We start from the raw sequence: 27,558 nt of genomic DNA, 5'->3' as shown, positions 1-27,558 counted from the left end.
AGTGATTAAAATAAAAATTATATACAAAAATTTAAATCAGTTGGCAGAGAACACCTTGTGTAAGGTGTGCTCTGAAACTGTCAACTGTGGTTGACTGTACTGTGGCTATAGGTAGCATGTTCCATTGTATGATGGTGTGTGGGAAAAATGACCACTTATATGTTTCCTTTGTGGTTCGTATATGTCTATAAGTATTTGGATGGTTTTGTCTTGTTCTACTGTCTGTTGGTATTAAAATTTCAGATGGTATGGCAATGAGGCCGTGAATTACTTTGTAAAATATAATAAGACGTGTTTTAAGGCGGCGTTCAGCTAATGTTGGTAGTTTTAAATTATTCATCATATTTGTAACGCTACTGGTGTTATGGTAGTTGTTACAAATGTACCTAGTTGCTCTTCTTTGAACCAGTTCTATGTTTTGGGTAGCATCTTTTGTGTGAGGGTCCCATAAACTGCAGCTGTATTCTAATTTAGGTCTGACTATTGCTTGATATGCCCTTGATTTAATGTCTGTGTTTGATATTTTTAAATTTCTTTTAAGGAATGCAAAAGATTTATTGCAGTTTGAGATAATGTTGTCATAATGTAGGTTCCATTTAAGATTTGATTGTAGAGTAACGCCCAGATATTTAGCAGATGTAACAGATTCAAGAATGTGACTATGAAGGATGTAATCATGTAAATATGGTTTCTTTTTATGTGAAATTGAAAGTTTAGTACATTTATCAGGGTGGAAAGCCATAAGCCAATCTGCTTCCCACTTTGCTGCAGCGTTAAGATCTTCTTGTAATTTATCACAGTCTGATTGAGATTTGATTTCTCTATATATGATGCTGTCATCAGTAAAGAGTCTTAATTTGCTATGTGTTAAATATTCAGAGAAGTCATTAATGTAAATGAGAAATAATATGGGGCCCAGTACAGTACCCTGTGGGACTCCAGATGTAACTGGCACTGATGTAGAAGAAATACCATTTATTACAACTGTTTGTGTTCTATCGGATAAAAAAGCTTGGATCCATTTAAGTGTATTTTTCCTTATACCATAGTATTGAAGTTTGTAAAGTAATCGTTGGTGAGGAACTTTATCAAACGCTTTAGCAAAGTCCATAATGATAAGGTCAATTTGAATGTTACTATTATTACTGACCCCCCCCCCCCCCCCCCCCCCCCCCCACCACCACCATTACTAGATGACAGTTCTTGAATGAAGTCAATTAATTTTGATTCACAAGATCGGTTTTTTCTGAAGCCATGTTGTAGATTATATAAAATGTTGTTTTGTTCTAAATGTGACATTATGTTACTTGTTTTCTAGTTTCATGTGACATTATGTTACTTGTTTTCTAGTTTCATTTTCATTTTTGGTCCGAGTAATATATTTACCGGAGAAACCCGAACTGAAAAATATCTGTAATGATTGGCCAAATTCAATGCACAAGTTATTGCTTGTTTCGTTTTGAAGATGGCGGAAAACATAAACTTTAGTAAACATAACAGATAACTTGATTCTGGATCTACAGTGTAACAGAGTGTAAGTTTATCAGTTGTTTTTTGTTACTGTAATCAAAATACGTATAAACACGAAGAGCTTCTTGAAGATTTTGTAAATCTGCAGTTTTGGCAATGAATTTAGCTCGATCTGGAAAATTGTTGAAAAATTATCCCCTTTTCAATTTAAAATAATTAATGAGGCTTGTTTAAGGGGGGTATCAATATCCCATATCCCTTTAAGTTTTTGTCCCAATATCCCATATCCCTATAATATTTACCCATAATATCCCAATAAGTATTTTTTTTTTTACAAATATCCCGTATCCCTAAAACTATTATATTATATTACAAATATCCCAAAAAATCATTAATTCATTCCCAAACCAATTTTTGTATACAACATTCGTAAATACATGTTGTAGTAAGGATATTAGCTTTTTCACAGAGAAAAGTTAATCATTCAGAATTAACCAGAGGCCTTTAAATTTGAATCTACATGTCTTTGGAATAGCCAATATATAATTAAGCGTTTGTAACGTTTGTAACGTCAGTGGATACATAAAAAGTTAATACACCTTATCGCTATTTGTCCACCATTACTGGACATCACACAGGTTCCCGTAAATTTTTGACGTCACAATACAAAATATCTGTCGCCACAATGGAAAAGTGATTTTTGTATGACGTCAAAAGTTCAAGCGGGACAGATTCTCGGGTCAGCCGGGAATAGCGATAAGGTGTATGTTGATATAGGCATGTTATTTAAAAGTAATTATCACTAAATCAGTAAAATATGAAGGCAGTGTCAGATAGAGATTTTCGCTTCCTCTTTCCTCTCGTGTGTAAAGGGTCAACATTGGTTTCAGATGCCTCCTCTAAATCCATCTCCACCTCTTCTTGTAATGTGACATAATTCATATCTGATCTTATATAGATATAAGAAGATGTGGTATGAGTTCTGATGAGACAACTCTCCATCCAAGTCACAATTTGTAAAAGTAAACCATTATAGGTCAAAGTACGGCCTTCAACATAGAGCCTTGGCTCACACCAACAGCAAGCTATACAGGGCCCCAAAAATGAATAGTGTGAAACAGTTCAAACAGGAAAACCAACTGTCTAATTTATATAAAAAACAAGAAACACTTTTGAACCACATCAACAAACGACAACCACTGAACATCAGGTTCCTGACTTAGGGCAGGTGCAAACAAATGCAGCGGGTTGAAACGTTTTAATAGGCGCCAACCTTCACCCTACCCTGAAACAATAGTGTAACATCACAACATAGAAAGACACACCATGAAATATCAATTGAAATGGCTTAACTCAATCAAAAGATATATTAAAACAAGTGAACATAGTGGTTTACTTTTATAAATTTTGACTTGGATGGAGAGTTGTCTCATTGGCACTCATACCACATCTTATATCTATATACATTGAACGAATAAATTTGATCTACATGATCTACGACACAATGTAAATACAAAATTAATAAAAACAAGGGGGTTAGATGTAAACCAATAACAGAAAGACAACCATAACCTTGGATAAAATGCCGCAAAATAAAATAACGTACACAAGTAGATTAAAATAATTTTGTTGTAAGGTATACATGGAGTACGGAAATATTTTTTAATACAAAATAGATAATTTTGTTATTCATAGTACGAGAACAAAAGTGAAAATTTATCGTCACACTGAACACGTATATACAACTTGTATCAACAGGTTAAATTAACACTAAAGTACGATTTGAGCGTACTGGCAGTTACAGAAAGCTAGTTAAAAGCCAAAAACAGACTAAAATCAACTAATTTAAAAACACATCCCAAGGATTTAGTGTTTTACTATCATGGACAGTCAAAGAAGACATGGCTTGTGCACTGCCAAAGTAGAAGTATCGACAGGCAGTAGGATAGTTAGGAGTTAACCTTTTAATAAATATGTATAATTTTATATATAGATAGAGTAATCTCTATATAGAAAATGAAAGTGGATGTGTATTTATACATCCCAAACACCGTTTGAAAAGAATACAAATTTAGTTATGTTTTAATTTGCTGATGACAAAATCGATATTTGTGCCAGAGTAAACTATATTCAAAGCTATACACACTTTTGTCATGCAAGCATAAAGGAATCTTCATAAAAAGTAAAATCACAAAAATACTGAACTCAGAGGAAAATTCAAAATGGAAAGTCCCTAATCAAATGGCAAAATCAAAAGCTCAAACACATCAAACGAATGGATAACAACTGTCATATTCCTGACTTGATACAGTCATTTTCTTATGTAGAAAATGGTGGATTAAACCTGGTTTTATAGCTAGCTAAACCTCTCACTTGTATGACAGTCGCATAAATTACTATCCCATCGTCTTCAGCTTGAAAGTCATCTAATAGTAAATTTCAATAACACTCTCTACTATAAATGTTTCTGATGTTTCTGCATAGTACACTCAACGAAATCAAGAGGGGGAATTTTGTCCTGAGCAAACCACTTTCCCAAAAATTTGGCATCAGGCATTTTATAGCAATCTGATGTGATGACAATGTAAAAAGGACTAGATGGTAGACCTTTGATATCACGTTTAAAAACACCTACTGTTGATCCCTTGCTGTAGATTACATTTCTGATTTCCTGGATTTCAACTGTAGAACCTACAGTTTCTGGTATATGTACATCTAGCTCATGAACATCTGGAGGTAGTTCCTTATATAACAATGCAAAAGAAAAGTTCCTGCGTGGTCTTTGGTGCTCATGTTTCTTATCGTTAACTGGCGAACACACTGTCCATTTTCTACTTTCTATCTCTCATTGCATTTATTTTTGTGTCTGAAAGTTTTACTTCTTTGGGATGAGACATTTCCTCAAGAGAATGATAATTCAAGCAATAACTTGAAAAATTTTCATAATGTGAATACTCACTAGTATAATACAAGAAACACATCTGTGTAATTTTTTTTAAATAGTTCTTGTACACAATTTGAAAATTTGCGAGCGAATTGTATCATTACTGGTGTGTCATCAATTGCTCTCATCTCATAGAAAAGATTTTCAACAATGGTTGTGGATGTACTTTTCGTCGAGAATTTTGCCTTGAATAAAGGTTGTGTTTCATTCACAACATCCCTAAGACTTTTTTTCAACGCAGTGATTAACTGTGAAATGTCATGTTTCGTCTGCATTGAATTTGCACCATCTGGACTTTGAAGAGCATGGTTTTCTGATGTCATTGTTTTAATCTCAATGTCACAAAGACAAAGAAAGTCATCAATGTCAGCTAGTCTTGAAATAGCATCATCTATTGAGAAGTTCTGTTTGTCTTTAGTAAACCAAAATGTTGACAAGAGTTTGTGTAAAATTTCTAAATATATGAGTAAACTACTGCTAGGGGTTATCGTTTTCACTTGACCAACAGCAGTATCACATACAAACAGGATTCATCTCTGAACACATAGAAGTAGGTTGCTGAAATTGAGCAGTCGTTTGACATCCATCTTCACTTCCAGCTCTACCTGTATCTGCCAATCGTTTGACAACTTTGGTCTCTACATTTATTTCCTTTACTGTTTTGTTATCAATATCTAAGAAATATATCCTTAAAGCGGTTATTCTATGTTCATCTGTTGTTGTAACTGGAGAAATGCCATGAACTTTCTAACAATCAATTGTACCATTTCTATGAATCTCATTGTATATAAATGTATCATCAATTTCATGGTAAGCAAAAAATCCCCCTTTTTAATGTCTGTTGATACAGTGTGTATATAAAGTGGTTATGCACAAATATGCTATAAACAAGAAGTTGCACACCAATAACTCTTCCTGCCGTTGCTTTCATTTGTCTGGAATTATGATGTAATGAAAATCAACAAAGCACTAAAATGACCTTTTCTAGTAAATTAGTTTTGGCAATTTTATCAAGTGAGATGTAAATATTTCTGGACTTAACTTTTAAATTCCACATTATTTTTCATGTTCAAAATTCAATATCCCATATCCCATTTAATTTTAGGACAAATATCCCATCTCCCTAAAATTAAAATGGCAAACATCCCGTATCCCAATATACCCTATACAAGTCTCATTAATGTGTATGTACAAAATAGATATGTTATGGGTGTTTAGAGGCAGTCTTTACATTTTCAAAAGGTCTCAAAATGTTTCCATAAAAAAATAACTCGTGTAGATTTTTTTTTTTAACTTTTATCACAGGCGCTTGGGTATATCAGTATATGATACAGATATTTTTTTTTAAATATTCAATTTTCTTGAGACAACCCCCATTTTTACTATCCACACTAAGAAATTAATGGGGGTTGTCTCAAGAGTTGGTAAAATCACTCGAAACTAGGTGAGACATGCGCAGTAGTGATAGATATGTAGTATAAATATAGAAAATTAAATATTTTAATCAACAACAAAAAAAAATCCCAAAAAAATATCTGTATCATATACCCAAGCGCCTGTGACTTTTATCGATTATTGATTATGGTTTATTCGAAAATACAATAATTGGTCGTTTTTTGGTTATATTCGATAACCATGGTAACAGGAACATCACTAATAGAGGCTTATAAAACATAAGGTAATATGAATGTTGATTCTATTTTATGAGTTGGACTGCTTTATACATGTTATATCTGTCAATGAAATGAGTAAGCCAGCTGGCTGTGAGATTTTAGTCTGCTTTTACATGTATATATGTTCTTGTACTATATTTTGTTCATTTTCAGTAAAGGTCTGTCCAATATAAATGATTAAAGGATGGCAGCTCCTGTGTTAATGACACTGTTTACAGATGATGCTGTTGAAGTGAGATATTCTGACCAGTCATGTTTACAGCTTTCCCCTTGTGGCTCAACATTTGTCCATCATGAAAGTCCAGGACAGCTGATCCATCCTGCACATGGTATGCATCATGTTAGATGTAAAAGTACCCTGCTTTGCTCTTGCAATTGTCCAAAAAGGTTTCTTTGATAAATATAGTGTAGGCCATGATTAATACATCTAAAGAATGTATGACACCACCAAAAGAGGATCAATTGGCATCAGGTTATTATCACCTTGAATAGATAATATGCACTGGACTATGGCATGTATGGTGTTGATGTTTATAGATCCTGTAAATAAAGTTACAATTAATATAAACTTGATATTGTTCTTTGAATAATCTTATTCTGTAAGGTTATCAATTTAACACTGTAATAAGATCTTTGAATATTATTTTTATCAGTACTAATATTGATTTTGTTATAAAACCCTAACAATATGTATTGCTATACAGTTATGAACACTTATGGTCCTACATCCTGATGGTACATGTACTTATATTAAATGCTGTATGTTTTATGACGTCTATATTAAATCAACTGGATGATATTTATCATATTTATACGCCGCCTCAAAGAGGGTGTATACAGTGATGCACACATCCATTTGTTCATCTGTCCATCCATAACAATATAGAAATAAGAATTTGAAGATGATTGCCAATGAGACAACTCTCCACCAGAAACCAAATGACGTTAGCAACTGTAGGTCACTGTATGGCCTTCAACAATGAGAAAAACTTATACCGCATAACAAGCTATAAAAGGCCCTGAAATGAAAAATATATTAAACCAATTCAAACTAGAAAACTAACATCCTGATTTATGCACAATACAATAAACGAAAAACAAATATGATATACAGAAATGAACGAAGTTTTGGAATGAAAATACCAATTTCACCAAATTTTTTTAATTGAACCTAACATTACAAGTCAAGTTCGATATTGATGGTTTTGACATGTATTGTTCAAGCGTTATGGCCCTTACTTTCCTGAAAAAATGGGTTTTCTTCAGTTCTGGATAAAATTGATTATACATCTTCGCAAAAAAATTTTGCAACTTAAATACATTGTCATTGACCATAAAATATTTTAGATTTTAATGGTTTTGACTTTTTATACTGTTCAATAGTTATAAATGCCCTAAGTTGCCTTAAAGTTTGGGTTTTCTTCAGTTTCTTGATGATATTAAAGTACCACCTGACCAAATCTTTTGAAATTTGAACAAAATGTCATAGATACAGGTCAAGTATGAATACAATGGTTTTGACATTTGCCAATTAAAAAAGCTATGCCCCTAAGTTGCCAAACTTTTTTTTTCAATTTTCAATTAAAGTACCACAGGACTTAATCTATTGAAGTCAATGTCATGGATCATTAACTACAGGTCAATTTCAATTTTGATGAATATTGACATTTACCAATCAAGAGTTATGTCCCTTATATATCTTACTTTAAATATCTTCCTGTTAAAAAACAAATTCAGGAAGATATTTAAAGTATCACTCCACCAAATCTTTTGAACTGTGAACTCAATATCATGGATTATGAAATACAGGTCAAGTTCCATTTTGACAAACATTTATACTGTTAGAGTTATTAACTTAGTTAACCTTTAGAATTATTTAGATTTTTCCCCCAGCTGGTGATAATGAAATTTAACCTAGCTCTTTTGGTATCTGAAATGAATAGGATTAAAAGACTGGTTTCCCAAAATAAGGTATTCTTTATATGATAGAATGTGGGCAGTTTGTTTATTTCATAATCCCATGCAAATCTTTCCTATAAATTTCTTTTTTATTTAATATACTTTAAAGGTATGAAGACTATTGGTCAGAGATGTGAGTTTGTAACAAGTGATTATAGACAGAAAGTGTTACAGGCTTTGGACTTCAGAAATAGATTTGCGGAGAGACCATTTGTATGTCATTCCCTTATAGAAGATGACCAGATTATGGTAATTTGATTAATTCATTTTACACACAAACATGACAAGGCTGTGTTAGCTTATATCACATTTCACATAATTTGATGGTAACAACGATTGGATTCTTGACACCAGTTCATGTTAGAGGAAGCCTCCTATAAACATGATAAATACTTTTCAAAGTATATCTTAGAAAAATCTTCCTCTTTGAAACTACTTGGTCATTTTGGACCATATTTCACCTGTAAGACCATAGTAGTTTATTAATGATGAGGATTGCAACTAACCAATGTTGCCAAAGGTATTACAAATAGAACAGCTTTTGGCAAATGATAAATAAAAAATCGATTTAATAATAAATTCAGAAAAACATTTTGATAGGCCAGTTGGTACCTAATTAATGATTCAGTTAGAATTATGGATAGAAATTCTTCTGTAAATTCCATTTAAAATTCTAACAAGTCATGTAGAAATGTTGTAACTGTGACCTTTTCCCAAGAATTATAGGTGATGCCTCTCACTTCTGTTAATTTTGATAATCGTATCATAAAAAAAATAGAAAAAAAAGAGATTAAATAAAAAAGTCTGATTGATAGAAGCTATTAAACCTTGACCATTACTTAAAATAGATAAGTTTTTATCTTTTTGGCGAATTATGGTTAGCCAACATTGCTAAAAATAGGCATATGTTAAAACAAAAAATACTTCCTCATCCACACAGTTCATTCAAGAAATTATGCCAATATGGTTGTATGATAATTAACTCTCTTAACCAGCAACCCGCCTCATTAAATATATATTATTACAGTACTCTGTGTTAATTGATATCTGTTCTAAGTATTATCTACACAGGATAATCACTTATTGTACTGTATGCATGGAGCATTCAAAGAACAAACATTAAACATTCGTATATTGTACATTTATGTTCATTAAATGAATTGATTATTAAGGCAAATTAATTAATATTTCATTAAGGTTTTCAAAAGCAACTCATATATCAATGTAAATGAACCCCATCTTCACCCCCAAGTGCATTATGTTACTCCATACCAAGTTTGGAATAAAATGACAGGTGATTATAAAACAGTTGGTCAAACATTCTTGGGCTTTACACTGCTTAAAAGATTTATATGTTTTCTTTAAAATGAGCCATAAATGAAAATTATTATAGGCCCAGAAATAATTTAATAAATAATTAAAGTAAATATGGAATAAATATGGTTTAGGTGTGGGTATCTCGACCGTTTACAAGTTCTCAAACAGGAGGGGTGGGTAGACCCCAGGGACTCCCCCTATATTTCATTTGATTTGTTATATTGTCCCATACATGAATACATATGGTTTAGGAGTGGGGATCTCGACCATTTCCAAGTTCTCAAACAGGAGGGGGTGGGGTAAACCCAGGAACTCCCCAAATATTTCATTTGATTTGTTATATTGTCCCATACATGAATATATATGGTTTAGGGGTGGGCATCTTGACTGTTTACAAGTTCTCAAACAAGAGGGGGTGGGGTGTCCCTATGGACTCCTCCTATATTTCATTTGATTTGTTTTATTGTCCCATACATGAATATATATGGTTTAGGGGTGGGGATCTCGACCATTTCCAAGTTCTCAAACAGGAAGGGGTGGGGTGACCCGAGGAACTCCCCGTATATTTCATTTGATTTGTTATATTGTCCCATACATGAATATATATGGTTTAGGGGTGGGGATCTCGACTGTTTACAAGTTCTCAAACAGGAGGGGTGGGGTGACCCCAGGGACTCCCCCTATATTTCATTTGATTAAATTTATTGTCCCATGCATGAATATATATGGTTTAGGGGTGGGGATCTCGACCATTTCCAAGTTCTCAAACAGGAGGGGGTGGGATGACACCGGGGACTCCCCCAAATTATTTTCATTTGATTGCTTTTATTTTCCCATACAAGTATATATATTATTTAGGGGTGGGGATCGCTAAGGTTTACAAGATAAAAGTACATTTTCAAATTGAAGGGGGTTGGGATGACCCCCAGGGACTCACCCTATATTTTGGTTGATTTTTTGTATTGTCCTGTGCTCATTATTGAAGACTGCATGTGTCTATCACTTACTGTTTTCGAGAAATAGTCATTTGAAAATTAAAAAAAATAAAATCCCATAGGGTTCTATAGTAAACCCCTCCCTTCTTCTGGCCCCTCCAAATACCCCTAAATAGACCCCAATGCACAATTAATGGCTCCGCTAGACATGTTAGTCTAATATTTTATGTAACCCTAAGTAAATCTGACAAACGTCAAAGTTGTCTTCTTAGACGGTTTGAGTGGATTCGGTCCGACTTGTTTCGGGGACAAGTTGTCCACATTATTTAAAACATCCCATCAACGTCGATTTCCGCATCTGTTTCATGACCTCGTTTCATTCATAAAATAACAACTACCTTATTTGGCAAGATAAGTTAAAAATTACCGCCCACTTATATAACTTTATTTCCTCTATCATAGAGATTTGTTGTACATGAACAATATTCCTGCACATTTTGCCATTTGGGAAATATAAACGACTTGTAATTACCGATTTTCGGCGATGAAATATTTCATACAATTGTTCTTTGACATCTTAGCCAAAAGCACAGGGGATAATAAACTACGTACGGATTTCTATTGAGCACTACTTCCTATGTGCAACTTCAAAAGTTTTGGGTAGTTGACGATCTCTTAAGGTTTTTCTGGTCATATTTTTTGTATTCCAGAAATAAAAGTTTTAAAAAATGTCCAATTAGTTATAAATAACATAATAGCCAGCTAAATAATAACAATGGCACGTATTTCAGCATCTATTGGGTAGAACACAAATCTAGGGTGCTCGCATAAGGCAGCTTAACTGCCTAATAACTATTTTTATAAAGTAGGTATCTTTCTGCTATTTTTTATACAATTTTAAGAAAAGATCGTCTCGATTTTTGTGCATTTATTTGCGGTCTTCTCGATCTTTTCACATTCAATGTTTACCTCGAGATAAGGTCCGTTTGAATTTGCTTAGTAACTTAATTTCAAAAGTGCCAATCTTTGCTGCATATCAATCGATTCCTTTGGAATTTTTTTCCCTGACTTTCTCTGATCTAGCTGTATATATATTCGGATAATTAGCATGTTCCAGAAAGATATACAGCCAGTAGAAAAATAAATTGAAGTTGGTACTCCAGGCATTTTAAACCAGTTTTACATCAAGCTTCTATAGCCTGCTGTACTCGTCGTTTGCAACTTAAGGAGGGAAATGATAACATTGAATGGAAACTTTGTTTTTATTTCAACTTATTTCTATTTTAACTATTTACCAGAACGTGAATCCATAATTGATAGCATCCTTGCTAAAATGGGACAAACATTGAGAAGATCTAGTTTTCAATATTTACAGGGGAGGTAATATTTTGTCACTAGATTTCCCACTGAGTCATGGTACATTGACTGGAATTATTGCATACATTGTAGTTAAAAGTTTTTAATTAGTTCAGTAGGGGACCCTCTATATTAAGTAAATGATATTTGGCATGCAGATGTAATTACAATAGTATTGGCATATCTCATTTCCATGGAGATTATTTGGCCCTGAACCTACAGTCATGATTCATTTATGATCAATTAAGAAGACAGTGCATTAAAACATGCACCCTCTTATTTGTTTAGAAGCTAGAATCATACTCTTATCCAACATTTAACTTGCATGTTGGGGGAGGCAGGTAGTAGCCAAAGTGTCGTATTGACAGAGCTAGTCTTTTATCTGAAAAACTACTTAGCATTCACATGAATGTCATCTCTTCTTTGTATAAATATATGAATATATACTGCAAGCTGACTATAGAAAATAATTAACCTTTTTTATGCCCCCACCACAACATATGGGGCATTTAGTGTTACCCTTTTCCGTCCGTACGTATGTCCAAAATTAGTTTCCGTTCTCTAACTTTAGTTTGCCTCAACCAAATGTTATGAAACTTATTCACAATGCTTTTTACCACAAAACTCAGATCAAGTTACAATTTGGGTGTGTCACTTTTAATGTTCTGGAGTTAAGTCCCTTTATAACGATATATGCAAGTGGGGGCATCATCCATGTCAAATGGACACATTCTCCTTTTTTTATGCCACCGCCGTAGCGGTGGGGGCATTAAGTTTTACCCTTGTCCATCTGAATGTACGTACGTACGTACGTATGAACGTACGTCCCAAAATTGGTTTCCGTTCTCTTACTTGAGTTTGCCTCAACCAAATGTTATAAAACTTATACACAATGCTTATTACCACAAAACACAGATCAAGTATGAATTTTGGTGGCATCACTTTAACAGTTCGAGAGTTATGCCCCTTTATAAATGGAAAAATTGCAAAATTTTTAGTTTCCATTCTGTAACTTAAGTTTGCCCCAACAAAACATTATGAAACCTATACACAATATTCATTACCACAAAACTAAGATCAAGTACAAATTTTTTGTTTCTGTTTTCTAACTTTAGTTTGCCTCAACCAAATGTTATGAAACTTATACACAATGCTTATTACTACATAATACAGATTTAGTACAAAATTTGGTGGCAACACTTTTACCATTCTTGAGTTATGTCCCTTTATAAACATAAAAATTGCTGAATTTTTCGTTTCCGTTCTTTAACTTTAGTTGGTTTCAACCAAATGTTATATATGGTTATAAAACTTATACACAACGGTTCTAGAGTTATGTGTGTTTACAAATAGAAAAATTGCTGAATTTTTAGTTTCTGTTCTCTACTTAAGTTAGCCTCAACCAAATGTTATGAGACTTACACACAAAACTCAGATCAAGTTTAAATTTGGTAGCGTCACTTTTACCGTTCTTCAGTTATGTCCCTTTATAACTATATGAAATGCAAGTGGGGGCATCATCTGTGTCCACATGTGGACACTATCCACATTTATTTTATTTTAACTTTCAGGCTTTATATGCCAAAATAACAGATGTAGCATGGCCAAAAGGCACAGAACATTCCAATTTTGAATACATGATGGATGGAGGTGTGAGACTTATATCTGAAGATGAATATGCTAGTATTGTGTTGTCACCTCATAAACAAGATTTTACTGTGTGTTATTTATGTGGTGTAAGTCCTGATTCACCAAGGCAAAAGTTACACACTATTAAACACCAACAGACAAAATCAGCATCTATAGGCGGTTTGAAAAAGTATGAACAGGAGCCTGATAAATACCATAATTCTGCAGAAGTGATGAAATATACTACACATTCTGAGAAAGGCATGATTCAAAACACTGGAAGTCCTGATAGAGCTGATATGTTAAGAAATAACTTGAATTTATCTCCAATCAGTTTAGCTAGTACCCAAATGAGTAGAGACTCATCTCCTACCAATGATAGCAACACAGATATAAATAGATACTCAACGCCAACAAATATTGTTCAAAAACACACAGAAGTTCTTGAATCCTTAGATGGTTCTTTTTTGCAATTTGCACCAAAAGGGGAAATTGGAAATATAAAGACAGAAGCAGTTAACAATATGAGTTGTGATGCAAAGGAAGATAATTTATCTACTAAATCGAAACATTATAATCAGCCAATTAATGGAAGGCATGTACATTGGACATCTATTGATTCAGGTGGATCAGATACAAGTCAAGCAGGAAGTATTGATGGCCAATCAAGTTCTCAGATATTATATACATGGATTTCAAGGCATTATTCTTGTGAAGAGTGTCCAGTTTCTTGGAATCATGTTTTGAATTTGGCAAGAGCTGTTATAGACAATAAAGATGAACTAGAGAAGTACTCTTGTAGGTTATACATGTTGAAGTTAGAATCATGTTTTAGTATTTTGTTAAATCATTTTTGAACATTGCATTTTATTTTATTTTCATATTTTTAGAAGCAGCTAGATTGACCAGTTCCTTTACTTAAAAGGTTTTTGATATTTCATACTTATTTATAGTGATAAAAAACTTGATAAATACAAAAAAATATACTTAACTTTCTTACAAAAATGAAAATGTACTGCAAATAATTGACATGTGATTTTTCAATATTTTCAAACATGATACTACATGTACTGTTAAATTTATAAGCAAATTAAGGAAGCTTTTTTTTTTTGTTTAATTCAATAGTGCTTATAGACAAAAATTAGGTTGACCTTTAGATGATCTTTGATGACTAAAGATTTAATTGACACTGACTCACAACATCTGTTTTTAAGTATATACTCATTAACTCTCTAAATATATACTCATTAACTCTCTAAATATATACTCATTAACTCTCTAAATATATACTCATTAACTCTCTAAATATAAAACTAGCTTTATTATTAAGATGATTAATTGTACATTATTTGATTTAAAGCAACAACATCGGTTCATATAACACAGAGACCTAGAGGTATTCCAAAGATGATAACTCCAGAGAACTACTGTATGGCACCACTTCCTGTATCCTTGCCAATCACTTGCCCAGGACAACATCTACACAAACAATACACCAAATATGTACATGACAGTGACAGAGATATGATAGAGAATATTACTGCTCTAAGTAAAGGAAAACTGAAGGTTGTGTTAATTGATGGGATAGTTTTCAGGTGAATCATACTTACCAAATCCACTACTAATCATAAAACCAGCTCCTTTTATTTAAAAGGAACAAATGATTTAACTCACTGACATTGAAAGTTAACAAATAAAACATGCATATAAAGTAATATTAATATATTCAAATTCACACTTAAGGATCTAGACAATTTTATTAATATCAGATCTTTCACTCATTTTGCTGTTAAATTTGCTAGCTACTCTTTTAAGGATCTGAAGATATCCCATAAGGGGTCATAGTCGGATGACCTTTCAACATCCAATCAAATATTTGCCTTCAAAAAGTTTTGATATGTTTCACTATGAACTATCAAAAAGATTGTTGGCCATCTGCGTAATATTTCAGGATATACACACACATGTAGTCTAGAAATTCTATGTTAATTTCCTACATCATTTTGTTTATAAACATAGACCTTATTGTAAACATTTCTCAACATTACAAAGCAGTAAACATTGTTAAGTTGCATTTTATATGTTATCAACTGTAAGTTGTTCCAGCATTAAATGCATAGGGGCATGTGAGGCATTCTTTTTTAAGACCGCAACCACCCATGATATAGAATTTTCCTGTAACTTCTAATCTTACAAAATTCTAAAGAAAATGCAGCCACCCACAATAGATTTATTTTAGTGCCCTCCCTTCATAACTTGTGGAGGATTAAGAACTTACTGTATTTTGATGGAGCCTGTCCCATATTGAAAGTCCCATTAAATTACTGGTCGTAGTATTTGGCTCTTCTGTAGTTTCCTTTTGAATGACTTCAACTGCTATGTCCTTTAATAATTTCTAGAACATGACACTTTAATATTTGCCATACTCTATATGCATTTTTGTATCAACCTACAGTAATAATGCAAATAAAAGTTATTTATATAACATCATTAAAAGCATCTTCTGTACTAATTACAGAATAGTTCGATTGACGTCAACCAAATTTGTAGAGATTTACCCTGGAGATGGTAGTGTTATACTGTCTCAAGGATTGAGTGGACATTTTTACAGACATATTATTCCAAGGGGTAATCAGGTAAGTAAGTCAAATGGTGTTCTACGTGTAGAAGAAAGACATACAGATTATGCCATATAATAAGAAATAAGTTGAAAGCCAACATTTGTCTAACTTGCTCTTTACAAGAGTTTACATCTTGAATTCATTGGCTTGTATTTCTGTCAATTTAAAGATTTTAATTGAGGAAAAAAAAATGGTTTTACAAGTATTTTAACATTTCCAATGATTGTGCAGTGAATAGACTTGCATAAACAAATCAACCTTTCTGGAGCACCTGAGTTTTTTCCACCTTGGCTTAAGCAGAAAATGAAAGGAGTTACCATATAGAAGTTTTCTGTGTGTGTGTGTGTGTGTGAGTGTAGGATTAGTGTATTTTTGACATGTTAGACACTGTAATTGTTTTTTTAGGATGACTTTTCTCTCCTTTTTTTCTCTCATTCTTTTCTCTCCTCCTAGGCCTCTTGCCAGGCTGTGCCCAAATGCTGGACCAAACAGGGGATCTTGTGTGGAACCTAATCCTCATCTGTTGATTGTCTTTTTTTATTCAAAACACAACACTTTTCCTTTATATATGAGTGAAAAAGAGAAGTTGTATATAATATATGAATATATTTGTCACAGATAGATGAAAGAACATATTCTATAAAGGCATTGCCTCCTACACCAAGATCAGCCCCATACTGTATTGAAAAGTTAATAAAGAGAGCAAGCAGGTCAGTAATATAACAAATGATCACTAATTATATGACAGAACAATGAGAAATTGTAAAAAATTATTTATTTACTTGTATATAATTCAGTTTTATGTCTTTTGAACAGCGGTATACTACTGTTGCCTTTATTTATCAGACCTTGTGAAAAATTTATTCATCTGTGAATTATTATTTTTGGATATATTGAAGGCAGCATGATGCATTTTTTGAAAAATCACATATTAATAGAAATTTTTTTAGAAAAATAAGGATTTCTTAATATTATTGGAAATTTCTAAATTTAGTATTTTTAACCCTACAATAATGATGATAATGATAATGGTTCTACTTAGAACTGTAATCAGGTAAATGAAGGAAAATTGAAATCACAATTTATAGACATGCAACTATGTCCAGTATCTCCAAGTTGTATGCAAACTCGTACAAAAGTCTGTGACATTACCCATTTTCTTTACCTTGACCTAAAATGCCTTGAGCTGTAAAGATCAATTTTGTACAGTTAATATTACAAATTTCATGTTTTGTTTCAGTATGTTTTTATACGACAGCAAAAAAATTTGCGGTCGTATATATTGGTATGACGTTGGCGTCATCATCGTCGTTGTCGCACTCTAACTTTAGTTTAAGTGAATGGATCTCTATGAAATTTTACCATAAGGTTCAATACCACAAAAGAAAGGTTGGAATTGATTTTGGGGGTTATTGTACGAACAGTTAAGGAATTAGGGGCCAAAAATAAGCATTTTTGTAACTTCCAGACATAACTTGTGTGTTAGAGTATGGATCTCTCTGACATTGTACCACAAGGTTCCATATCACAAAGGGAATGCTGGGATTGATTTTGGGGGTAATTGCCTCAAAATTTTAGGAATAAGGGGCCAAAAAAGGGGCAAAAAACAAGCATTTTTCTAGTTTCATGACAATAACTTGTGTGTAAGTGTATGGATCTTTCTGAAATTGTACTACAAGGTTCCATATCACAAAGGGAAAGCTGGAATTGAGTTTGGGGGTAATTGGCTAAAACGTTAAGGTATAAGGGGCCAAAAAGGGGCCAAAAATAAGCATTTTTGTAACTTCCAGACAATAACTTGTGTTCAAGTGTATGGATCTCTCTGAAATTGTACTGCAAGGTACCATACCAGAAAGGGAAGTCTGAGATTGATTTTTGGGGTAACTGCCTCCAAATTTTAGGAATTAGGGGCCAAAAAAGGGCAAAAACAAACAAATTTCTAGTTTCAGGACAATAACTTGTGTGTTAGTGTACGGATCTTTATGAAATTGTACTACAAGGTTCCATATCACAAAGGGAAAGCTGGGTTTGAGTTTGGGGGTAATTGTCCTAAATGTTTAGGAGTTAGGGGCCAAAAAGGGGCCTAAAAACAAGCATTTTTCTAGTTTCCAGACAATAACTTGTGTTCAAGTGTATGGATCTCTCTGAAATTGTACTGCAAGGTACCATACCACAAAGGGAAGGCTGGGATTGAGTTTGGGGGTGATTAATCATAGGGGGGTTCAAAAAATTTGGGGGAGGGACTTTTTTTTCCTTTTTTTCCTTTTTTTTTCTTTAAAATTTTCCATTTTAAATTGGTTATTTCTGATTTATATATAAAAGCAAATAATAATGATATGGTTTGAATAGGTAAATTAAAAATTTTAAGTTCTTAGACCACATTCAATCTGTGTCAGAAACCTATGCTGTGTCAAGTATTTAATCACAATCCAAATTCAGTGCTGTATCAAGCTTGAATGTTGTGTCCATACTTGCCCCAACTGTTCAGGGTTCGACCTCTGCGGTCGTATCAAGCTGCGCCCAGCGGAGCATTTTATTCAGATTTGTGTCTAATTTTTGTAGGTTCTTGCTACAGACTCATCAAGAAGACAAGACATTAACAAACAAAAGTGTATGCTGCTGGAAAGTATGTTTATTAGAACTTAAACTATTCATGCATGCTAAAGAGAACTCATACTCATAAATTTCCTATAACAAAGAGAATATATATGATAAAAACTCAAATTTACTTGGCTACTACATTATTAGAATGTTAGTTACATATTAGTAAATCTACAATATAGAATAAACCATACTTGACTCAAGTATAAGAAATTTCAGGCAAGTCTAAACCCTTTTTTTTTATTATACCCCCGCTGTAGCGGAGGGGGCATTAAGTGTACCCTTGTCAGTCCCGTCCGTCCCATCCATCCCTTCCATCCATACGTCCCTAAAACTGGTTTCTGTTCTCTAACTTTTAGTTTGCCTCAACCAAATGTTATAAAACATATAAACATTGCTTATTACAACAAAACACAGATCAAGTTAGAAATTTGGTGGCATCGCTTTTTCAGTTCATGAGTTATGCCCCTTTATAAACATAAAAATTGTTGAAGTTTTAGCTCACCAGGGCCCAAAGGGCCCCATGTGAGCTATGCCATCACTTGGCGTCCGTCGTCTGTCGTTGTCGTCGGCGTCGTCTGTCGTCGTAAACTATTTAAAAAATCTTCTTCTCTGAAACTATTGGGCCAAATACCTTCAAACTTTAACTGAATGTTCCTTAGGGTATCTAGTTTATAATTGTATCCGATGTTTTGATCCATCGACAAACATGGCCGCCATGGCTAAAAATAGTACATAGGGGTCAAATGCAGTTTTTGGCTTATATCTCAAAAACTAAAGCTTTTAGAGCAAATCTGACGTGGGGTTAATTTGTTCAATTGGTCAAGATCTATTAGCTCTGAAATTTTCAGACGAATCGAACAACCCATTGTTGGGTTGCTGCCACCGAATTGGTAGTTTTAACAAAATTTTGCAGTTTTTTGTTATTATTTTGAATATCATTATAGATATATATAAACTGTAAGCAGCAATAATGTTCAGCAAAGTAAGATCTACAAAAAAGTTAATATGACCATAATTGTCAATTGACCCTTAAGGAGTTATTGCCCTTTAAAGACAATTTTACACAATTTGTTCATCAAGTTTGCTAACATTTAAAAATCTTCTTCTCTGAAACTACTGGGCCAATTACCTTCAAACTTTAACTAAATGTTCCTTAGGGTATCTTGTTAATAAATTGTATCCAAAGTTTGTATCCATCGACAAACATGGCCGCCATGGCTAAAAATAAAACATAAGGGTCAAATGCAGTTTTTGGCTTATATCTCAAAAACTAAATCTTTTAGAGCAAATGTGACAGGGGTAAAATTGTTAAATTGGTCAAGATCTATCGGCCCTGAAATTTTCAGACGAATCGAACAACCCATTGTTGGGTTGCTGCCACCGAATTGGTAGTTTTAACAAAATTTTGCAGTTTTTTGTTATTATTTTGAATATTATTATAGATATATATAAACTGTAAGCAGCAATTATGTTCAGCAAAGTAAGATCTACAAAAAAGTTAATATGACGTAATTGTCAATTGACCCCTTAAGGAGTTATTGCCCTTTAAAGACAATTTTACACAATTTGTTCATCAAGTTTGCTAACATTTAAAAATCTTCTCCTCTGAAATACAGGTGAGCGATTCAGGCTCTTGAGAGCCTCTTGTTCGTTTCCGTTTTCTGACTTTAGTTTGCCTCAACCAAATGTTATTAAACTTATACACAATGCTTATTTCCACAAAACACAGATCAAGTTTGAAATTAGGTGGCATCACTTTTACCGTTCTTGAGTAATGCCCCTTTATAAATGGAAAAATTGCTAAATCTGTCCTTTCCAATCTCTAACTTTAGTTTGCCTCGACCAAATGTTATGAAACTTGCTTATAATCACAAAACGGTCTTAACTACTTGAATCCTGCATCTGTATGTGGAAGTTGACTCATCCATATTTACAAGCGGGGGCATCTGTGGCCCATAGACACATTCTCCATTCATTTTAAATCTGTTAAATGTTTTTACAAAAGTAGTTTGATGTATTTATGGAATTTATTTGAAGTACACAGGACTCCACATTAATTTTATGTACCAACTTATTCATTGTGGCCTGTACCACACAACAACTTCCTGTTTACTTCCTGTTTACCAAATAGTTTTGTATTCTTAAACATAATACATGTAGTAATGTATCAATCTTCATGTGAGCATGCTTTAAGGGTTAATGCATTTTCAGATTCTTAACTCAACAACTTCCTGTTTACCAAATACTTATATATTCTAATAAATTATGGCATTGGATCAAGTTTTCATTGCACTTTCTAAGGAACTTCAATGCAGGGATTTCAGAAATTGGAATATTGCATCATATGAGCATGTTTTACTGTGTGATGTGTTTTCATATCCATCACTCAACAACTTACTGTTTACCGAAATATTTGGGCAGGGGTATCATCAGTGAGCAGTAGCTCGCAGTTTCACTTGTTAATTTTGAAAATTGTCAAAAATGATTTTACTGGAAAAAAGTAAGAACACTCAAGCTGAATTAGAAGATGTGAGAAAAAAGTTAATTTTGTCACGTTAAGATGTAATGAAGGGAATTAACAATTTGTTTAGAATTGTCTATTTTTTTAAGAAAATACTTTGAATGATCAATTCCATTGTCATATGTAAATATCTCATTGGGCAAGGGTAGTGCTCTACATTATTGCTTAGGATCTCGTTTTGAAGAAGAAGAAGCAGGAAGAATATTTACAGTTATAGAATATTTGAGTGCATTATTGTAATTTAGTGGGTTTCTTGTTGCTAAGGTCAAATGTGTAATATAAGAGGCAAAAAGTATTTACTTTTCTTGAGATCTTCAAGTGAAATTAAGTTTTTGTTGGATTTGTTAGTGTGTGAAATATTGTAAAATGAAGGAACTGCTTTCTCTTCTGGAGCACCTTTTAGCTCACCTGGTCCATAGGGCCTTGTGAGTTTTTGCCATTACTTGGCATCTGTCATTTTAACATTTAAAAGAATATTCTCTGCTGAAAACACTCGACCCAATTGGAACCAAAACTGAGCCACAATCATCCCTGGATAAACTAGTTTATAAATATGTCTGATGATCCTTCATTCCAACTAACATGCCACCAAGGTTATAAATAGAAAATTGTTAGTTATGGCTACACTTAAGTCACTGTCATCTTTTGCAGTATAAGAATAACATTTTGATGGAACCTTTAGCATCAAGTCTTCTAGAAGAGGTTAGTGTACCTGGTCATGGGCGATTCTCTGCATTCTCCAATGGACATATCAGAATATTGTTTGAAGACAGGACATCATTAGATATGTCATGTGACTTTACAAAAAGAATAATCGGATGTATAGAACACAGCAGTAATGCTGAAGAGGTATGCCATTTTTGTTTGCAGGCTGATTTTGAAAATGAATATATTCTGGCCTGGTAATAACTGAAAATAAACAACCTTGCCCAACACAGAATAAAAATTAATATTTTACCCAACAAAATGCAAGATATCAGGTCATCAGGTTAATGCTTACATTTAGCATGAATGTGAACTATACAGGAAGATGCACTAGAACAAACTTTGTTTAAATTCACTTACATAAATTGTTTATGTGCTAAAATGCTCCAGCTATTTTGAAACAATGTGAACGTAATTGAGCCCATGCAATTATTTACACTTTTCTTACTAAATACAATGAAACAAACACAATGTTTTGGTATTGAATTGTGCAGTGACCAGCTCAAAACATTTTCAAATACAAAATATCTCCTCTGCCTCAAAGCCCATCAAACTAAACTATAAAGTTCATATCAACACAAAAGAAACAGCATGGCAGAATCCTGAACATGTTCTATATTATTCAAAACAATCTACAAAATAGAAAAGACATGTTTAAGATACATAAATAATATGAAACAAAGATACAAAAACATTTTGTATAACAAAAATTAAACTAAACATAAGTGCTGGTTTGGTCTCTACTCAATCCTCTGTGATTTGAAATCTGTGCAGTTACCTTATATACTGACCTTAAACCTAATAACAACAATTGTTACACAACCCATTTAAACTTACCGTTATAAAATCATTGTGCAATCTTTTATACTCATTATGCATAACTCTCATAGATACATTTAAAAGGAAATAAAGCTTGATTTTTTTTGTTTTTTTTGTCTTACAATTTTCCAATCAATTTGATACTGTCTCCCAGGTAAATCTTACCGTGTTCTGTTCACACAATATGATTTTCCATTTGATAATCATATGATAGCTGATTTTTGTGTTTTGTGTTCACACTGTGATTTTTATACGCCCATTCATGGGACATCATGGTATACCTTTGTCAGTCCGTCCATTCATAGTCAGCCAATCAACCTTTGTTTAAAATATAGCAACTGAATCTTTACATTCTTCAGTCTTATTAAAAGATAGGAATGTTACTGTAACTACTATATTCATTTGACTTGGATTTCAGAAAGCTATTTTACAACAACAGCTCGAACAGCAGAGTAGTCTGGAGTGTAGAGGTAAACAGGGGTTATGTAAACTACTGTTGACTAATGGACAGTACCAGATAGTGGACAGTAAACAGCCAGGGATTTATAGCAAGTTAGTATCATAATAAGCTAAAAATTAAGCTTTGTTGACAAGTTTATATTTGTGGGTAAAAGAAATGAGTTTTAAAAGGTCTTCCCTTTTTAAAGTTCAATGTTTCATATAAATTTAGAAAGTTAAGATTTATTCTTTAACAATGAATAGTTTCAATAATTATACACAAATTTACATTTTATATTCAGAGAAATTATATGTTTTTAATTATTGTTTTGTTCTTTTGATAATATTGAGTAAAGTAACCATGGTGTCTTATAATATGACATTAACTGTTTAATGATTTTTGTTATTAAACTAAAGGTATACTGATGCTGCTTTAGAATGGGCTGCCTGGGTAAACAGTTCCCCTACACAGAGAAAAATATTCTATCAGAATTGGAATCAGCCAGATGATGCTGCATTGTAAGTAACTTCTCCTGTGAAAAAATTGGTAGAGCATCTGTCCAAATAGATGATTACTGTGTACATTTTGTATTCATTTCTGCCTTAATACCAATTATTGATTGTCTCTGGCCTATTGTCATAGCTCTTCAATTTTCTTTTAATCTTCTACAATATGAGAATATGTTACTTAGACAAGTATTTCATAGTTCACCAAAAGCTTTTTTTTTTAGAAATATATATTTTCCAGACAAGCCTTCATTGACATGGTATATTTTTAGTTGCATTAAATTGGAAGACCTGAACTATTTATTTTCTTAATCTGAGATTTAGCAATCAATATAAAAAAAAAGGTAAGTTACCTAAAATAGTACCTCATGCATATTGAAAACCATGTTACTGAATAAATATACAATAGACAGTTATATTATACAATGTGTATTTTTCAGAATGGTTACCAAGGAACTACAGAAAATAAAGTGCTTTAATTGTATCCTTTAATTTGCAATGTTTTTGATAGATGAACTAACATAGAAGCAGGTATTTAGTAAAAAAAATTCAATAATTGAAATGTAATGTGAACACAGGATGATTTTATTTGAATTTAATTTTATGCAATGAGAAAAGTATAAGGAATCATAAATTCCAGCCAGGGGTTTAAAAAAATTAGGCAGGTCTGAGATCAACGTATTTGTCATTTATACAGTTGAGTGATCCTGATTAACTTTTAGGGCCTAGGTTAGTTTTTTTAGATTCAATTATACCTGTTGTGTTAAATCCTTGTAAAGTTTAAATACAAAAATAAACATATGTGATATGGTTGCCATCTATTGATACAATTATATTTGTTGTGTACAATCCTTGTAGAGTTTAAATACAAAAATAAAGAAATGTGATATGGTTGCCATCTATGTATACAATTATATTTGTTATGTAAAATCCTTGTAAGGTTTAAATACAAAAATAAAGAAATGTGATATGGTTGCCATCTAAGATACCATTTTATCAATCATCCCCCTCTCTATATCACTCTGCTCAGGTCTTAATAAATTTGCATATATCAGCTTTGTGACGGCAAATACATTGACCCGGCCTCAATAACTTTTACCCGGACATATCAATGACGTCATAATATATGACCAATGTTGATAAGTTTGACCCCAACTTATCACGTCATTTTCTGGTTTGCTGGTGAAACAAAGAAAACACTTGTTTTTATCATGCAAAATATGCAAATACAACTGGATAAATCGATTATCTGGTTGTCTGCATATTGATATTGTAAAATATCAGCTGCTCAACACAATATGAAGCCTTTTTGATATTTCGCTGTGCTCACTCGACAAAAAGCTTCATATTGTGACTCACAGCTGATATTTTACGATAACCATATGCAGACAACCTGATAATCGGTACATATCTGTTATGTTAAATCTTTGTAAGGTTTAAATACAAAAATAAAGAAATGTGATATGATTGCCATCTAAGATACAATTTTAAGATACAATAAAAAGTTATATGGTCGCCAATCTAAAAGATTTCTTGACTCCAGTCACCAGATCACCCCCAGTTTTTGGTGGGGTTCGTGTTGTTTAGTCTTTAGTTTTCTATGTTGTGTCTTATGTACTATTATTTGTCTGTTTGTCTTTTTATTTTTTAGCCATGGCGTTGTCAGTTTATTTTCGATCTATGAGTTTGACTGTCCCTCTGGTATCTTTCGCCCCTCTTTTTTGACTCCATTTTCACGTTTCTTTGATCAATGTAAAGTTTTCCTAATACATGTAGTAAGAGCTTGATATCAAATACTTGCAATATATAGTTCAAACATATTCACTTAAACAGGCAAGATATCTAAGCGTGTATACATGCATTTTTCCTTCACTTTTTAAGACCTTGCAGACAATTCTTTGGCAAACCCGGGTATGGAGCAGCAGAAAGACGCAAGATTTTCAGAAATGCAAGAACCTTTTGCAGGAAATATCATGCTTGAACAATGTGGACACAAAGCTTCGGGAAACACTCAAAATTATTCTAGTCAAACATATTGTACAGGAGGTGATCATTTTAAAAGTGATGAAGTGCCAATTCTAAAGACTAAACGTTATGGACATAGAGATGATCCGTCTAAAGAATTAGAGATAATTAGAGGCTTTAATTCTGTTAGGGAAGCATTATTAAGGACATCTAGTGCTATCAAAGACATTGATGAAATTATAGAAAAGAAAGGGGTAAAATCTTGATAATGCAATACATTCTTCTGGCTCTAATGTTTAGATTCATTATCTGACCTACAACAGGAAAACATTTAGCATAACAATTGAAATTAATTGCTTGCTTTTGTCAGAAATAATGGAAACAGAAAATATCATTTATATTATATAAGCAAAATTTATTGAAGAATCTTTATTTATACAAATTGTGCAAGTTATGTTTGATTAAAAAATTGAAATTGAAAGAATTGCTTTATATATTCATTATTTCCTGCTTTTAGAATTTTATATTTTTAGCGCTAACATTATATTGTTTTGATTGGTATTTCATCAAAATGGACAAGGAGGGGGTATACTGGTTTACCCCTATCTGTCCATCCATCAGTGTTTCTGTCCTTCCGTCTACCCCTTGCCTTTGCAGTACTGCTGGTGGCCTATTTGTCACAGATGGTACCAGACATGTTTTAAATGATACATTGTATCTAAATTTCCAGTTCATAAAATTATGTCATTGGGGAAATGCTATGGTTTCAACTGCTTGAAGTAAAGTTTAAATTAAGAGAGTTTTGGCTGTTTAAGACCTTTTATCTTTTAAGCTTACAAAGTTTTTTTAATTTTGACCTATCAAATTTTGAGTTTTTAGTGTTCCTGATAAAGGTTATTCCAGAAATCATGTGTTGTATGCACTGTAATAATATTAGACTTGTCTTTTACTAGTCTCAGCTAATGTATCATTTAATGGTACATAAAGCGAATGTACTTGTATTTACAAATATTCAAGCACAAGATAGTCCAGGGGAAAACTTGTTAACATTGAAAAAACAATCGCCATGAGATTTTGTCTTGTGAATATAAGAACTCATGTGAGATAATGCCATTATTTGCCTTGCATCGTCATCTTTAAAAAAAGATGTCCTCTTCTGGAACACCTGAGATCACCCCGAGTTTTTGTTGGGGTTCGTGTTACTCATTCTAGTTTTCAATGTTGTGTTTTGTATACTGTTGTATTTTGATCGATTTTTGCCATGGCATTCTTAGTTTGTTTTCACTTAGAATTTGAATATTTTGGTATCTTTCGCCTCTCTTGAATCTCTAAATCTCGAGACTAACTTTTCTAATTCTGTGAATTAATGTAACACACACAAAGATCAGATCGACTATCAACATCATTTCTCTAGTTACATCAGATGATGCTGTCTACTAACATGGCTGTCCTTATTATAAATCCGAGCTAAAAATCCTATGTTTATTCTTTTTCTTTCCTTTGGGAATTTGTCCTTTGGTGCCCTTCTTTTTGTAAATATAAAAAAGGTCTGTAATGCAAAATATTCTGCTATATACTTATTTACATGTTCTTGATTTGATTTTGTCCATTTGGAAGGAATATTGCTGAGATGGTTGAAATTTACAAATAATGTCTATCCATCCGAGAAGTCATTTCATAGTTTGAATAAGATTTGTAGTCTTGATCTGATTGTTCATCCCTGCTTGTGTTTATATGTGGAGAGTGGAGAGGTGTAGTCTTTTTGTCTGAGTGTTCATCTATACTTGTGTTTGGTCGGATTGTTTATCTACATGTATGCTTGTGTTAATAAGAATATGATGAAGTTTTTGGTCTGTGTGCTCATTCCATTGTTTGCACCGGGTTTATTAAGATTTGTGACTTTTTTATTTGACACAAAGACGTAAAATGAATGGAGTTGTGATCTAAATTTGATTTCTTATTTCTAAGTTATTAGTAATGATGAAGGGCTGTTGGGGCCTTTTTAGATTTGAAGCTGTTCAATGTTTATTATGCATTTTGCTTCCAAACTTTTTATCATGATGCTGGTTATTGCAGACATATGTGTTATGTGTAA

General features: G+C 32.8%; 1 protein-coding gene across 1 annotated transcript; it reads left to right on the top strand.

Moving 5' to 3' along the window:
- Positions 1–1,462: 1,462 nt before the first annotated feature.
- On the top strand, positions 1,463–25,947 carry LOC127698223 (uncharacterized protein C5orf34 homolog). The gene is made up of 13 exons (XM_052201580.1): positions 1,463–1,534; positions 6,241–6,416; positions 8,156–8,295; positions 13,226–14,081; positions 14,644–14,878; positions 15,802–15,919; positions 16,523–16,614; positions 18,467–18,530; positions 21,681–21,878; positions 22,972–23,105; positions 23,409–23,510; positions 23,939–23,979; positions 25,380–25,947. The coding sequence occupies exons 2-13, from the start codon at positions 6,272–6,274 to the stop codon at positions 25,727–25,729; spliced, it is 2,475 nt and encodes an 824-aa protein (XP_052057540.1). The 5' UTR covers positions 1,463–1,534; positions 6,241–6,271; the 3' UTR covers positions 25,730–25,947.
- The last annotated feature ends 1,611 nt before the right edge of the window (positions 25,948–27,558 follow it).

This window comes from Mytilus californianus, unplaced genomic scaffold (assembly GCF_021869535.1).
Source record: "Mytilus californianus isolate M0D057914Y unplaced genomic scaffold, xbMytCali1.0.p SCAF_4, whole genome shotgun sequence".
Classification (NCBI taxonomy): Eukaryota; Metazoa; Mollusca; class Bivalvia; order Mytilida; family Mytilidae; genus Mytilus; species Mytilus californianus.
Note: the sequence above shows the minus strand (reverse complement) of the source record. Positions and strands in the feature narration are given on the sequence as shown.